Genomic DNA, 17,384 nt, shown 5'->3' with positions numbered 1-17,384 from the left:
GCGCACCTCTCGGTCCAAATGCCCTTTTTTATATAGGATTCGTACGCTTTACATTTCGTACGAACAACTTTTATATTGCTTTGTCGCACGTAATATCTGCAATTATTGCAATATTGGTCGAAAGCAGATCTTTCTCGATGTAACTACTCAGTTTGTCGCTCTTTTCGATGCGATATTCTATTTTAACACGAGCCTTTTGGGAAACATATTTACTCCGATAATAAAAAAACAGGGATAAACGAAAATATCAAATGTAATATAAGCGTAAGAACTTCTTATAACGTTAATTAACTAATCGATATATTCGTAACGCAGATACTCGAATTATTCAAGTAAACGATAATGTAATATTAGAGTTTTTGGAAAATAAAAATAACAAATACGTAAGTCTCAGTTTTATATATTTTTGAAACAGTTTAAATAAATTGTTGAAATAATCTAGAATTCAGTCTGTTTAAATCGGCGATTGGCACTCGTCACGTTCGAGACTCGTCCGTTTCTCTTGATTGAGGAAATACGATTCATTGAATCCTGCTAACGCTTGTGTAGCGGCTTCTTAGACAAACTACGGTTGATCCGTGATCAATCCAACGACAGCACCGATTCGACAGATCTATTTCTCGGAGGCAGTTGCGGACCACCTAGATAGCTCAGCGGATTGCCGAAGGACCGTGAACCATCCGGCAGGAAAGTAGTCATATTGACGATTATTGGTCTGCCTGGTGCTAAAAACAAAAAAGTAGCAAAACAGTCTTCGTAATTAACTCGAACCGCGCGCGATTTTTTATAATTGAAATGTACAAATCTCGAAATTTGTAGACAAAATATGTAAAATTTATTAATACATGTTACACTTTCTTCGATTCATGTTACTGACCTAAGAAGTGTCCTTGTCTCTTCGATTGTGGCTCAGTGTCTGCAGGCACCTAAATAAAGAGTGAAAAAAATTTGGTTTTAAAATTCTTAATTTTTCCCGTCTCATGTCTCCGTGTGAGCGGCGAAACAAGAGATTCGTTTTGCGATTTTCTGGTTAGTAAGTGCGAGAAGCACGCTTGGTGAAATTTTCGAACAGGCTTACCTCGCAGAATCAGAGGAATTCTGTGGCTCAAAGCGGTGCGTGAGATGAAAATGAATATTTTTCGTGTATCATGAACAAATCTCACTTCGACATTAGGCAATTGTAGGCATTATCCGCCGCGTTTTATGCAATCGTGCGTGAGTTATCAATATCGATTGCAGACAACATTTTTAAGTTGACAATTTGTCAATCTGAAAATGGTTTATTAACTTGTCTTCTTCATATGTCAAATATAAATGATGACACATACTACTTACTCAGCACGTGACAATTTAGTTTAGATACAAAAAAAAAAAATTATATTTTAACTACCGAAAAAAAATTCTCCAATCATAAACTTTTGTAAGACAATGTAAAATAAACACTTTTGATTTGGTTAATAAAAATATTGAATTATCATCAGAGCATATCATGCACATGCTTGGTAATAACACGGTTACATAAGTAATATTAATTAATGATAGTAAGTGGCGTGTAATAAAGTACAATTTGTTCTTTTTTGTTCTGGGAATAAAAAAAATTAGATTTTATCATGAGTAAAAAAATATCAACAAACTTGCAAGAAAAAGCTTGATAGTGTGGGAGAGGCATGAAAGATGGTTTACAGCGATGCAACAAATTCGAGTCGATGAAAAAATTTATATTTTCTCTTGTTACTTTATACGTATATAACATGCTGAAATAGAACGAGATGTGTGTTTCGAGATTCGCGGGTTAATATGTGTCTGTAGCGACTGTTATTATTTGCGTACAAATCTTCGTTCGTATAATAGCATCGTTGCAATTTTCTGTGAAATGCATTCGGAAAAGCAAAAATTTAGATGCTTCATCGTACGATATAAAAAATAAAGTACATTTCGCGGGCCACCGGGAGAGAAACAAGATGCTGCGAAGAGCAGATCCAAGATGCGATTGTCGAGCTTCGACAGACATTCGTACAGTTTATTATACACAGATGATGCATAAAAAAAAAAAACCCGTACCTTTATAATTCGCACGGTGTTTTTGTTTCATCGGGTTTTATAATGGAGTCTAACGGTATAACATTCTCTTCGACATTCGCATTAGACCAATCCCTGTGCTGAAAATATGGCGTATTAAAGTCTCTGACGAACTGAGTTGAATGATGAGACTTCCGGATAATCGGACTCGATTCGTTTTTTCGCTTTGTGATTTTTATATGAGTAATTTGATCGCCACCAAAAGCACACAAACGGCCATGTTCGCTTTTTATTACAATCGCACGAAGCAGCGAAATCAAATTAAACGGGCTAGCGGGTGTACACACAAAGCAGACTGTCGAAATATTATATGCGTTTTGAAAATAAGTGTATGTCTCTACACACAAATAAATTAAATTACAAGTGTATGTACACACATACAAATAAATGTATGCAAAATACGCAAGTTCCGCAAAATTTATCCAAACAAATTTCATTAAGTAAATGAATTGTTTTGTTTGGTGTACACCGCAGCCAACAACAATAACGATATATAAATCTATCATAATTTTTTAAATGTGTGACAATAATTATATATATAACTTATACGTTACTTCTCAATCAATAAAACAATACTTCACTTTTTCACTTTTATTATTTGAAGATAAACGTAATATTTTTCTTTGCTCGCGACAAAGTTTTTCATTACGTTTATCTTTTTTTATTTAGTTTATGTCGTCTTAGTTTTAAAATACTCGTTGTAAATGTATACTTTTAATGCTATTTTTGTTTCGCTGTCGTTAAATTATCGTAGGCACTAGAATCTTAAAATAACATTTTGTTCGAGTTAAGTACATGCGCCATTGTTTAAAATAGATATTCAATACTAAAAAAATACCGGCGACACGCTACGTAACAAGAAATATGTATATTCAAACTACGCGAAAACTTTTAACTTTACACTCAACGTCTTTCTCTCTCCGATTATGTGTGTGAGCTAAACTAGGGGACAAACATTATACACACATACTAATTTGTAAAGAACTTATAAAATTAGTAAGTACAACATATCATGACTTGCGATAAAAAGATTAGTATTGATGCTTTACTAAATAAACAATTATCTAGTAAAGCTATGAACAATTTTCATCGTTAGATAACACGAGTTGTACTTGCTATCTTCCAATAATAATATGTGTTTTACCACTATTTTCACGCGTAAAACAACATGATATTCTGAGATAATTTATAATTATGTAAATAGTGCTATAAACTAGTTATACAATAAATGACTATAAAGTGCGATAACTTTGGTGCTCAACTCGCAAAACTAGAGTTGCTTAAGTTTAATTTAATTAAAATATATCTCAAATTTTGAATCAGATAGCAATTAGTCTTGTCTGCAATTAGTTTTGACTGCATTAAGCGATACTATTATATTCTGATTAAATTGTGATAAATACTGTTTTAAAATTTAGGTAATTTAGATATGTCTATGATTGCGTACGATTGTCACTTTAAAAATTGATCCACATGGTAATATTTACATAATTTATATTGACATTTGTATATGTTTGACATATCAGACTATTTCAACATTTTAATTATTGTCGTCATTCGGCAGACTTTAATCATTTGTCCTGAGTGAAATACGTGGGCGCGACGTCTCTGTTTCGAGATTGAAAGTGCACTTCGTCGCTGTCGATCAATCTTGCCGTGACCTTCTCGGGCCGAGCTTCTCCGCGCAGTTTTTTAAATTTGACTGGCGCATTCAAATCGAGACTTATCGGCCTCATCGGCATAGTATTCTTCGTCGTATTGTTCGCCGCGGGTGTTATACGCTCGGTTTTGATCTCATTCAAACCCGTCACGGAGAAGTTCGTCTCGAGGAGGCACTGCGTGCCGTCTGGGTCCAACAATTCGTCAGTCAAGAAAGTTCTTCTTGCTCTGTTTCTTACCGGCCTAAGAGAAAGCTCGCCGTCTTGATCGTTGTTCTCGTCTTCTTTCTCCTCTTTCTGATCTTCGTCTTCTTTTTCCTGCGATTCGTCCTTCTTTTCATCTGTTTCTGGTTCCTGTATGTCTTCATCCTCTTCTTCTTCTTCCTCTTCTTCTTCGCGTTCTTCTAACTCAGGTTCTTCTCTCAGATCTTCCATCGACTGTTGAACAAACATTAATTGTTCGAGCGCTCTTTAAATAACAATAATGTACGAAATTTTGTCTTTTGGCATTGCATGAAAGCGTAGAGAGATTTGTAAGCATATAAAAATCTTAGTATAGTTAGAAAATAATAGTAAGATTCTCGAGAATATTAAAATAAAATACCTATACACCGTGTTACATTCTTTCGCAATGCAATGTGTAGTCTATACTGGCAAATTTAGTACATTATGAATTCAGAATTGTGTAATTATTCAAGATGTAAGAGATTCAAGAAGATGCGAATAATGAGTTTATAGAAGTATACTGCATACCACACGTGGATGTTTGTTCAGGGAGAAGTTGAAACATGCTATGTAATAAGAAACATGCATAAGATTTTTTGCAAGGCCTGAGAGGCGAAGCATAATATTTTACGAAAAAAGAAAAAATCTTTACAAATGGGTTTGGTTTCGCAGGTTTAGTGACGATGCCTGTATTTACCCCTAGGAGCTCCTTTTTCTCTGGATCTTCTTCTGCTGCAATACATAAAAAAATACAAATATTATAAAAAGTGACTTGAATAGAAGAATTAGTGAGAAAGTCTGAGATAAAGGAGAGAGAAGAAAGGAAGAAAATTATATCTAGTAAAAAGATATATTTGTGGGATTCTCAACTCGTACGGCACCCAATGTCCTTGCTTTCCCGCAAATATTCTTTTTTTTTGGCACGAAACTCGACATGTTTAACACTATGAAAAAAAAAGTTGTTTACACTTCTGTTGGGAAACAGCGAGAACTTATTCAAGGTCCCAAATATATCTAGTAAAAAGGCTAAAAAGCAGAGAATAAAAGATGTTTGTGTAAAAAATTTCGTAGAGAAATAGAAAGATAAATTAGTTTTAAATTTTTTTATAATGTAAGGAAAATTGTAACTCTGAGGAAAACTAATAAATTTTTTATCTGCCTATATATATAAAAAGTGACTTCGAATATTAAACTTCGTAAGAACTTTACCTTTTATGTGAACCTTCTTATCGTTTATTAAGTCCTTGGGCTCCGTATTCGGCAGTGGTTTGTATTCCTTGGTACTAGGAACTTTCACGTGGGTACCGTTCGGCCTCTTGTCGTCGTCCATCTTGAAGCCGACCGTCTTCACGCCAGTCGTGCTCACCAGAGATTCCGTGTACTGTTGCGATTGCCATCGCTGCGAGCCGGAAGCGACCGCAGAAGTCGCCATTGCTCCCGATGCCGCATTGCGGCGTCGTTGACGATCCTTGCGCGCACTTCGCCACACCTCGTAAATACATCCAACCACCGCGGCTACGAAGATACAGCATAGAGCTATGAAGATGTATGTGCCAGCACCCTGCTCCTCTTGAGTGGCATCCGAATACTGCGACTTGTATAGAATTCTCTCCGGCGGGTCCTCGACCCACGCCCGATCACGATCCTTTAAACAGTACGATTTAAAATATATAACGTAATTATCCGTATTTGTTTATTTTTAAGCAGATGGGAAGAAAAGTTAGTTGGTAAACTACTAAAGAATGATGTACGTGAATAGTTACGTATTTAGCAAAACATTTAATTTTTAAATCTCTCACCACACTGTCATTTCTGGGCGGTTCAAGACCGTCCGGTTGAGCATGAAAGACAGCACACTGAGCGCTTCTAACACCGGCAGGAATCGTTGCTCGAACAGTTTCACTGCCCTGTTTCGTGAAGAGCATGTATTCCTCCAACGGCTTCATTCCAGGACCACCGTTGATCGATATTACGACGTCTACGAGGAAGAAAGTAATTGTAATTTGTAAATTGCAACATGGTTAACTATATATATATATATGTTTTTTTATAAAAAAAGATATTCTTGGATATACACTTGACAACAGTCACTGTCTATCTACTCGAAGGTACTCACTGCTGAGACAACCAGTGTATCCTTTATAAGCGCTGAACCGAGAATCAGTGGTGTTCAACCCACCAAGCTGGATCTCCGTGGCACCTGAACTGTCGTCTTCGTTTGGTGGTATTCTTGGTATTGCCGCCAATTGAACAGGCTCTCGGTCGATCTAAAAATTATATACAAATTGTGTTAATACAAGAAGTTCACACACACACACACACATATACGAGTGGCTATTCCAAACTAAAAGAAAATTGCAACTAACTAATAAAGTGGCCGTGTTATTATCACGAACGTAATAGACGCTGTGACGTGCACCGTTCAGATAGTTCCGATTGCTCAAACGTGCTCCGTAAGTCGCCAAGCCGTCCTCCCTGTCCTCCTCGAAGATGAGCTGTCCCTCGGACGTCAAGGCCACCAATAAGTAGTAGCTCCTTCTGAAAAAAAGTTCTTCGAAAGACATCCAGGACTCCAGGCATCCAGGTGACTGGTGTCGAAGTGGCCGTATATCCGAGTTTAAATTAAATATTAAGATCAATGCTTTACTTGTTGTCGGTCTGTACCAGCAGCAACGCGGCGGTTCGGTGTCGCAGTTCGGTTGTCGAGAACGCCAGTTGAACTTTCACCTGGTTCACCTCACCTTCGAGATCGAACTCACGTTGAAGTACGCTGTCCCCGCTGAAGTCGGCGCCCTTTTCTGCGCGAGATAAGTTTTACGTGAAGAAATTACAAAAATTACTTTGCGCGCGCAATAAGCTTTTTATAAGAAACATATAAACAATAAGATTTGGTTTAACGAAAGATAATATCAAAATTGCGCTCACCGTCGGCACAATATTCGCCAAAATAAGACGTCAGCTCACAGTTACAGGAAGACTCTTGCCTGTCAAAATCTTCCGTGCAGATTCCCAAATTTTTGCAAGGCATCGCGTCGCATTTCATTTGACAGTTCGGCAGAACACCTTTGCTGCCTTCGTGATTCGCTTCGCTAGCTAAGCTCGGCAAGTCGACCAGATATTTGCCGATCATGAGTCCTCGCAAGCAGCCAACGTAGCCTTGAATTAAAGCGCCTTCTTTGCCTACTCTAAGCAGATTATCAGGATCGAATCCTCCTAAATTCACCTACAAAATTGATCAAGATTGCCAAATATCCTTCATTTATATTCTGAAGTTTAGTTTTATTCGGAATTAGTGTTAAACACACACTTGAAAATAATCAGTAGGAGGCGCCGGCGGGCGCTGAGGTGCCAGAACTTCTTTCTCCGGATTTATCCAAGGTTTGTTTGAATACGTGTCCAGAAGTATTGGCGTCGCGTTCAATGTGACGTTGTATTCATTCACGTACAGCGTAGTCCAATTTTCGCCTCGAATTATGGCGATCTGTACCGAGATTCCCGTGTTGACATCTGACAAAAAAAAAAATACGTCATTTTTTTCTCTTTAAAGTTTTTTTCTACGTACACACGCTCACATTCATTTGCATAAAAATCGAATTTTTGGACGTACTCGGATTCGACACGGTGATGTTCTTGATTTCGTTGGCGGCGTTGAAGAGATACACAATGTTCGTGCCGTTCGAGATGTAAAGATGCACGAAGTTGTTCAAATGATCGTTCGCGTAAAGTATGAGAGAATGTTTGTCGTAAGTTCTCAAATTGATCAAAATATTTTCAAGCAGCATGCTTTTCAGCTGCAGCTTCTCTTCATTGTCGTCCGGTCCGAAATAATTCTTTTTCAGAAACGCTCCGGACGAGGTAAATGTGAGCGATTTGTTGTTGATGTCTGAATTCACAAATCATCATTTTAGACGCAAAATTAAAGATTTTATTATTCCGAATAATAAAACTTACTGGTTTCGCAATAAGTGCCCAAGTGTGCCCATCGATTTTCGCATACGCATTCGAAATTGCTCCACAGTTCGACGCATCTGGCTCCGTTCTGACACTTGTTAGGTTGACACGAAGGCTTACAATCTTTGATGATTTCCGACAAGTGTACCGACATGTAACTGTGAATATCTAATATTTCTCCGTTGACAACGAGTCCGCGGAAGCAACCGATGAGACCTTGCCGAACGGAAGAATTCTTTAAGTGTTCTCTGAAAAGCGTCGTTAAAAGATAATAGGACGATAAAATTAATCTAAATCGTACAAGAATTAATTAAATTAATTAAGCAAAAATTATTTACGCGGTAGCACCACCAATAAACATGGATCCTTCGAAAGGTCCAAACTCTTCATCGGGCAACAAGTCCACCATTTCGGCGTCGGTGTTGATCATGAATCTCACGTGATAGTCATTATAATCGATCCAGATCTTCTGCCACTCGCCATTGTTGAGTTTCCGTCGGCTTTTCACCTCGAGCTCGCGCACAGTACCGGTATTCAGAGTGAAGTGGAAGGTCAATCGATACTCGGACGTCAGCGCAACCATAAAGGAAGGATAGTTGCTTCTAATAGGCGGCTGATACAAGAGGATAGCCTTTTCGCCTGTTGTTCGAAAGCTGAAAGCTATATCGCCTTTTCTCCAACCAGGCACTTCGATGTACGATTGCGACGTCGTAAATGTCACGACGTACTTCTGCGTGTCTAAACATGATCATTAAGCAATCATTCAAAATTTTCTATTTGCAAGCCATTGAAGCTTGTTTAATAAGCTGTTAAGAAAATGTTAAAATAAAAAATGCTTTTTTTTTTCAATATGCACATACTTGTTTCGACGCATTCTAATGGTCCCAACGTGATACGTCCCCGAGCGTCTTCTTCGAGATCTCTTTGTTGCAGGAACACCATTCCCGTAATGCCTAAAGAATCCGGCGTTTCGTAATATCCCTCATCCGACAGCCACTTTCCGGCGTTTCCGGTCGACACGTCGCAGTTGCAGCTCAAGTTGGGCGTTACGCATGTTCTGTTCACTGATATAAAATTAATAGATAACATCTTGCTAAATTTTTATCACATATACATTAAAAGAAATAACTGCACGTATTTATTATCCAATTTACTTATGAAAGAACGTACTTCCGCAAGGACAGGATCCGCGATTTACATTTCCAATATAATCGACAGTGGTGCCTTTGGATCCGAGGAACCACGTGGCGCTGTGCAACTCCAGAGGTGCTTTGTAGCAATCGTACTTTACGTATTGACTACAGTAAAGCGAGTGCGAGATCAGTTCCTGGAGCATTTCAGCGGTAAATTGTCTGTACTTGATGCTGAAAGAGAAGTCACTTTCGCTGTTGGATCTGACGTCTACTTGGGAAGGTAAATTGTGCTCGACAATCGTTTTGGTCGAGTCCTCGATCGACTGGAATTCGCATTTGACCAGGGCAGGCGGAAATCGGCCGTTGCCGTCGATGTCGATTTTGTAAACGTCGTCCTGCGTGTATCCTAAGAGAGCTAACTCTTCACAGGTTTTTCTATATTGTGCTACAAAAAAAAGAGGAATTAAAATATTTATTTATTTTTACAAACGGGGTGTTTGAATTATCAATTGATTTGTCGTGATTTGTCTCACCGAAGTGACAGTTTTTTCCAATGTATCCGGTATCTGTACAATCGCACGTGATTCTGTCTTCCTTGACCGAGCATTTGCCACCGTGTTCGCAAGTGTTCGGTCTCTTACACGGATCTACAAACTGACAATTGTCCAAAGCGACTTCTCCGACCACTCTGTCGGTATTGATCACGTATCTTGGCTCGATTCTTTGATCGTTTACTCGTATCTCACGCATACATCCTACTAGACCTAAAATTGTTGATGTGAAAATCTTTTTCTTGTGTTCGCGCATATAAAAATTTCTCGAATTTTTGAACACTTTGCTGATCGGCGTTTTCGACGCAAAATCAGTGCGGCCGGCGATTTTCCGCATTAGAATATAAGACGAAAACATTCAAATAAACTTAAATATGTTTAACTCGTAACTGACTAATCAACGCTCAGGCATGCTCTACACGAGTATATTCGGTATCATTACCTGCATTACTTTTGCCACTTCCTATAATGACTTTATCATCCAGTTCGAACGTCATAGAGCCGAAAGTTTTGCTTTGTCTATTTCTGTAATCAAGCAGAATGCTGAGCACGCCTTTTGTATAATTAAGTTCGATCGCGTGCCAAGAAGTGTTGTAAGGCGGAAACTTCACCGAGGTTGACACCGTGATGTTTTCCGATATGACTGGTACCAATTGAAAACGAATCTCGTCGTTTACTTGACGAAGCTATAAAATGTAGAAAAAAAAATAAATAAATAAATGAAATAAAAGAAGTGGAACACAAAAAAGAAAGAGATAGCAATCAGACCTCCCAATAGCCAACGCCACGATCACTCTTTACATCTCCCGAGGCGACGATCGCGATTGGTTTTGAACTCTTGAAATCGAAATTCAACTTCAACGAATCGGTTCGTTCTATGGGCCACCAGATATGACTTCCTGCGAAAGGATATGTGATCGGAATAACATCGACGTCGGCTTCGTAGTACTCCGGCTCCAATACACCAATATAATGCACCATAGGATTGGATCGTTTTAGTTCGTATATAATCGATTTGTCGTTGAAAAACACGTACTTCAGAGAACCTTAAGGAATAAAATAAAATTTTGTTAATTAAACAAGATTTTTCAATTAGTTATCAGAGGTGGGATGAAATCTTCGTCAAACCTGCGAAATTATTGTACGACCGAAGACCCTGTTTCTTGTGGAGTTCCGGGCCACCACCGATGTATATCTCCGGATCGATGATCATATTGTAATTGTCGCCCGGTACTTCTAGCACCTTTACCTCGTCGTCTAAACTGACAAAGACGAGTGTTCCATTGTGAAATATCGTCAAGTTGTTCCAATGATCGGACGTAACATAATCGCCGAGCATTGTAAAGATCTTCGAGTTGTGCCCAAAATCCAGTTCAACATAGACCGATCCGTTTATAATAGAAGCCGCAACATAATGCGGCGTGTCGTCAATCTCGCCGGACGCGTAAAATAAGACAGAATCGTCCCATTTTGTCTGAAAACAAATTGCAATAAAAATTTGCAAACTGTTAACCAGACATTTTTTCTCTTCAAAAAAAAAAAAAAAAAAAAATGTTATTGAGTTAAATCTAAAATGTTTAAAACATTTATTAAAATAATTTGTAATAAAAATCTATATGATATAATAATTTCAATCCGATCTCTTATACTTCATAACACATGAAAAGTATCCGGTAACAATAAATGTACATTCAATATACTACGAATTATATTGTGCCCACTTTTTCCCTTCCCTCTCCCCTCCCTTTCCCCACGCACAATAGCTCGCCGCAATAGAATTCGTGAAGTGGAACTCGACACTTTCTTTTGTAGAATTTCCACGGTGAATTTTTCGCCATAGAAATTTGTCGGGGTGGTCAAAAAGCACAGCTGCTCGTAAAATTATAAAGTGCGTCCCTCTCGACTCCAAGAAGATACGTCTCGCTATAATGAATCAATGAGTCCGCGACAAGGGCAAAGAAACGCGGTTCCCCCGTTAGAATAAGCGTGGTCAAATACCTTAAAAGCGAGACTGATTCTGTTGACAGACGAGTGAACACGATCCTTCCAATCGTACACGCGGAAAGACACGTAAGAGGAACCTCTCAGCGTTAGTATCGTCGCCGCTGAAAAATGATGTTACATTTCCAACTCCATTAGTTTCATATTGGAATACTTCGGTTCTTTTTTTTTTTTTTCTAGATGCGTATAAAAGCTCTGTCTTTCTTTTTGCTATATAATGCGATTAATTCTATAGCTATTTCTGATAAGCGTATATTCAGATAAAATTTTTATTTTTTTTCTTTCAGAATTTTTTCAATATTTTAGAAATAATATATTTAATATTTTTAGAAATTATTTAATATTGATTATTAACTTAATGTAAATGTCAAGTTTTTTAACTAGTTTTGAATCAAGACTCAAGGCAGAAGATGATATTTTTTTAGAGAACACGAAAAATGTATCGTATTAAATTCAATTACTTTACGTACTGTACACATCGCAACGTTCGCCCTCGTATTGCGTTCCGAAACAGTCGCATGTTAGACTGTTGTAATGATTCACACACTGATTTGGACTGAAGCACAAATTCTCCCGTGTTCTGCATCTAAATTTCAGATAAAATTAAAGTTCCTTTTTTTCGTATCATTAAGCTATCTTGTAATTGTCTCTGTCAGAATTTCAAAAAAACAAACGTACTTGTCAATACAGCCTTCCTTAACATTTTCGTGTTTGGTCGCGATTAACGGATGAATTGGTAGCAAATCGCTGGCCGATTTTCCAGATCTCAAAATCATATCCCTGATGCAACCGACGAAAGATTCGATTATGTATTTCACTCCGTGTAATCGTTCCTCCGAGCTTAATCCTGCCAAGACAAAGAGATAATTAAGATCGACGTACTGGTCTTCTGGCAGCCTGAGTGCAGGGATTGCGAACACGGGAGATTCCGAGTTCGAAACAGGATTTTTCCGGGCCGATTCCTTTCAATCGTGTTAGTCGATTGAAAAGCGAACTGTGAGAATCGAGCGTTCAATAAATAATTCGAGTGAAATCTCGAATTAATCCTCTTCCCAAAAGCGATCGCAGTCGTCACAATTTGAGCACAAGCCTGATGGATATGCCAATGTGAAAGATGCCCGATTGGTAGAAGAAATACTGCACGAAGATAAGAGCCAAGGAAAAGAATAGGAAGAGGTAGAGAAAGAGATTAGAAAAGAGATTATTGAAGAGGAAAAGTTTGTGCTCGCAAAAATCAAACTAATGGATGCTGGGCACGTCGTTAATACGATCGAATACATAAAGATCTTACCTCCAATAAGAACGACCGACGCTAGTTCCTCGGATACACCATAATTAACGACGCGTTCCAGAACTTTCAGAGTGGTCTCCGCCTGCTTATCATCGACTCGGGCGATTAACTTTGCCCCGTGCACGTCGATTCTCACGCGAACGCTGTGCCATTCGTCTCTGTTAAGACCTTCACCGACCGTCAGACTGGTGGATTGTTTTCCGAAGACGTGAACAACCTTCAGTTGGCCTTTCTCCACTATCACGTAAAGGGCATAAGGGTCAAGACTCTCCGGCCGATCTTTAACGCTATGATAAACCAACAAGCCGTGCGGAAGTTTGGTGCGGAACTTGAAAGATATCTCACGGCATAATCTGTTAGATTAATATTAAAAAATATTTTAAAAAGTTAGAAAATATGTTAAAAAATACTTTTCAAAATGTAATTTTAGTTAGTTCTAACATATAGACCGGCCCAGTGGTCTCTGAGTGCAGGGGCTGCAAACCCGGAGGACCACAAAGAAACTCATAAAAACCGATCTATGTGACATTTTAGAGACTCTCCCACCCGCAAAATAAATAAATAATTTAAATAATTTACCTCAATTGGAACGGTTTGATGCCGGGACCATCAAGCTGAATAAAAGTATTACTTTGTGCAAACATAAACGTCTTCTCGTATCCAGTTTCCATAAACGTTAATTCCTTCAATAGAGAAATATATAAAAATAAAAAAAAAATAATTTTTTTTTTTGTAAAATAATGTTTTTTTTTTTTATGTATTATGTGATGTTTTACCATTCCTCTTTGATGTCTCGGCACTGGCGGTTTTGTCGGTTTTGGAGGTCTGAAAGTTGGTCGTGGTGTGCTGGAAGTCGTCGGGGGTGGAGTGCTCGTTGTCGTAGTGCTCGTTGTGACGAACACACTGCCTTTCGTCACGAGATAAGGGGGTAATGTGTCTACAAATAATTCGATTTCATAAAATACGTAAAAATTTGTTCAATATATGCAATTATTTATGTCTTCATTCACAATCTTTTGAATATCTTACGATCAGGACCGCCGACGCAGTAATGAAGACACTCGTCTTCCGAATTGAAACGATTCTCATTTCCCAAACAACCGCCGTAGATAAACGTCTGACACTCTCCTTTGGTCTTGTTGAAAGTCCACTTGTATATATATTGCTTGCAAGGTCCTTGCTCTCCCATTTTTACAAGGCACTTGTCCGGCAATTCTTTCCTGGTTGTGGTAAGAACTTCCGTTTCCTCGACTATATCTATTTTTGGCGACTCTGTCCGATTCGCCGAAATTTTTGCAATTAAGTTGAGCAAGAAAAAGATCCTAAGGATCCTCTTGTCGCGGTGGATCATCGTTCCGCTGAAAGAACAAATCATATAACTCGTTCCTAACGGTGCCGCTAATTGCTATAAAACTCGATGAGATGCTAATTAATATTTATAATTCGTTATATATATATTTTTAATTAGAATCGAGTCAGGATTAGAATCTAACGCGTTCGAGAGCCACTCGCTTGTCGAACTCTTTACGATTCAAGCCACGTTTTCTCTTGTACAAAGCGTTTAAACTGATTTTCCGGCCTTGCCTAAACACAATGCTCATTTTTTTTTTATTGTATCTGCCGCTTACGGTTTTACGACTTCCCTTTCGTGACTAAAGTATCAAAAAGAAAAGATGCATATGAACTACACGACGAATGTATTGGACGAAACTAGTCAGCTTACCTCGCTACTGTTTCGAGATCTTTTTCAGTTTTTTCCTCCCGAATTACACAATAAAAAGTCCAATCTAAATTTTAAAAATAACTTATTCGTCGTTACTTGACATAAACAAAAAATGTTAAATAATTGACACTACACTTAACACGTATATTTGTGATTTTGATTTTAACGTAAAAATAACATACAAAATATTTAAAATCTATATATAAAAGAGTTAAAATAACTTGTTAATTAATAAAAAAAAAGTTGATATGTTTGTTTGTATGTTGTAAATAAAGAAATATATTCTAACATAATTCTTCAGTTACTTGACATATTAATACAGTAATATAAAATATTAATATTTTAACAAAAAATTATACGTAAATTATTAACATGTATTGAAAATAAAAAATATTAACAACACTTTCAAGTGTTGCGTTAAAATTTTAACACAAGAATGGTCGAATTTTAATCTCACCTATATCTAAAATAAGTATCTAAAATAAATAAGTAGCCAAGAAAAATACTGATGTATACACTACACTGATTGTTAGACTACACTGACTTTAATGAGAGAAGAAAAGGTATGGGAATAGAAAAGCCAATGAAATGAGGATAGCGTTGTGGCACGGGATACCGCTGGCAACCAATGACTGTGGGGAGTAATGGTTTTCTGATAAGATATATGCGCAAGACAGACGAGTTTTCGTCCGCTCCGATTCTTAACTCTCATTAGACTCAGTGTGCAATCCAAAATCCTACTCGTCGGACAGATGATCTCTGTAAAGCGGAGTTTTCCTGAGACTACGAGAAAACATTTTACATACGACTGAATGTATAACCGAGTATTCTGAGTTTTAACAATAGTTAAATAATTCAAGAGAACACTTATTATTCATGTTATATATTTCATGTTATATTTTAATACATAATATATTAATTATTTTCACTTAAAATTATTGGAAACATTTGATTTTATTAAATTTGATTATCTGGCATGTTTGTCAAAGTTTATGTTTAATTGAAAATTTATTTCAACATAAATGTAACACGTGAAAATGTGTTACGAAAATAATAACATCAGCTTGTATGTAAATTTTGTATTAAAATAACAATGAAAACTGGTAACAAAAGAAAATTTTGATGTATGATATGAACGTATAGGATTTCTAACCGTGTAGATATGTATCTTCCGCTTACATCTGTGACTCGAGGTGGAGTCCAACGTGCACACATCGCGTTACACGTCTCGAACGGATCTTTGTATACGAAACGCGACACATCGAAACCGATGTCACTGATATGAACGTACGCGAGACGAAATAAAGTGTTAATTTACAACGTCGCGTAATGCAAACCGTCATCTATTTCCTCGAACACCCTCGGAGTATATATCGTGAACTCCTACAATTATCTCTTTCACAGGGTCAATTGAGTTTGATCTATGAAAGAAAGACGACCCGCGTCGCGCGCCCGCCCAGCATAAATAATCGCAGAGACCCTTGCATTTCCTGTCGGATATGTGCGTTAGTCCTGTGATAGAATTTCTCTTTGCGTACGCGCGTACACCTTGACGAGTTGCTCTTCGTTCCGCAACGCGCGGAGGTCGCGAAATTACCTCCTCACAATTTATCGGATTAATAAAACGCACACCTCCGACTTGAACTCCGTCGTTGAAGCGAAACGCATGTGACGACCTTGACGGATAACGAAGATCGAAGACAAATAATTGTAGATATTTTAATTGAGCTCAACGATTGTGAAATTAAAACAAAAAAGAATGATTTTGCTTTTTTACTCGCTGTATCTTCATCGCAATATCTTTGTAGTGATAACCAATGTCGCTCGAGTTCGCGTCTTTCTCTCACGGTGTCTGAATACGCTCGCGTAACGCCCCAGTTAATTAGAAGACGGTCTATCATACGTCATCTGAAATTTCACGCCACGATGAGGAATCTCGCGCTCATGACCACGAAGAGTGACCAACTCGCGGTAGCATCCGAACACGGACGCGCGCTTTCGATCGCGCGCGCTCGCGATTTCTTCTTCCGCAGAACACAAGTGTTCGAGAGTATATTATTCAAAGTCTTATTATGTCGGTCCTATTAATATGTAACAGTATTGCTTAATTTAATTTTTATTAATTATTAAAAAAATTTATATTTTTTTGCAAAAATATAAATTTTCTTTAAACATATTTCACATAATAAATTAATAAAAACATGTTTTTAAATACTTTTTTTTTATATATTTTAGATTTCAGCTATATTGCCGAAAAAAATATAAATAATAAAAATAAAATTCTTTTCTGATATTATAATTCATGATATCCATCATGGCAATCTCAAAATCTTGCGACACTCGGAAGCGAGAAAGGGATGCCCTTGCTACTCCAACTGAAGACGAGCGCGCACGTCGAAACTACCAACTGTAACTCGCCCCTCGGAACATATGTTCTCACCGTAACAATCTCGACAACATTACTGTCTCGCCGGCGATCCCCGCAGGAGGCATCCACTCAACCGAGCTTTTCAAACTCTAGCTAGCGGGCTTTGCGCCGAGTGCACGAATCTGCGTACCTTCGAGCGCCGTGGTCCAGATGAGATCGCGGCTCGTGCAGGCCGCGGGGCAGGATGTGACGTCAGAAAAACCCCCGCCGAGAGCCGAGCACCGTCCGACGGACGGCGGCTGCGAGTCAATTGTCTTCTTTCACACTGACACACTGGCCAAATCCCCGCATTGACAGGGCCGGTCACATATATCCGCACGCACGCACACACGTGCACACACGCA

The 17,384-nt window shown here is 38.1% G+C and overlaps 1 protein-coding gene across 9 annotated transcripts; it reads right to left on the bottom strand.

Annotated features, from left to right (window-relative positions):
• Positions 1–374: 374 nt before the first annotated feature.
• LOC109858643 lies at positions 375–17,384 on the bottom strand. Of its 9 annotated transcripts, XR_002250637.1 has the most exons (29): positions 17,053–17,384; positions 13,919–14,247; positions 13,666–13,826; positions 13,469–13,572; positions 12,890–13,242; positions 12,277–12,445; positions 12,069–12,184; positions 11,596–11,702; positions 10,726–11,071; positions 10,366–10,643; positions 10,040–10,283; positions 9,580–9,810; positions 9,084–9,491; positions 8,774–8,977; positions 8,252–8,651; positions 7,914–8,161; positions 7,570–7,845; positions 7,270–7,469; positions 6,888–7,185; positions 6,610–6,760; positions 6,329–6,500; positions 6,079–6,229; positions 5,762–5,940; positions 5,172–5,607; positions 4,615–4,694; positions 3,978–4,175; positions 2,062–2,159; positions 878–926; positions 694–725 (listed from the first exon to the last, which is right to left on the bottom strand). XR_002250637.1 is itself a non-coding variant. In XM_020436123.1 (28 exons), exons 1-28 carry the CDS (start codon positions 17,103–17,105, stop codon positions 583–585), a joined length of 6,084 nt encoding a protein of 2,027 aa, XP_020291712.1. In that variant the 5' UTR covers positions 17,106–17,384; the 3' UTR covers positions 375–582. The 9 variants fall into 9 exon arrangements, 8 of the variants coding, with proteins under 8 accessions (XP_020291712.1, XP_020291713.1, XP_020291706.1 ...); XM_020436123.1 differs by lacking the exon at positions 2,062–2,159 and having other exon boundaries at positions 375–725; XM_020436124.1 differs by lacking the exons at positions 694–725; positions 878–926 and having other exon boundaries at positions 1,704–2,159.

This window comes from Pseudomyrmex gracilis, unplaced genomic scaffold (assembly GCF_002006095.1).
Source record: "Pseudomyrmex gracilis isolate BER0280 unplaced genomic scaffold, ASM200609v1 scaffold_216, whole genome shotgun sequence".
Taxonomy (NCBI): domain Eukaryota; kingdom Metazoa; phylum Arthropoda; class Insecta; order Hymenoptera; family Formicidae; genus Pseudomyrmex; species Pseudomyrmex gracilis.
This window is presented reverse-complemented; position numbering and strand designations above follow the sequence as displayed.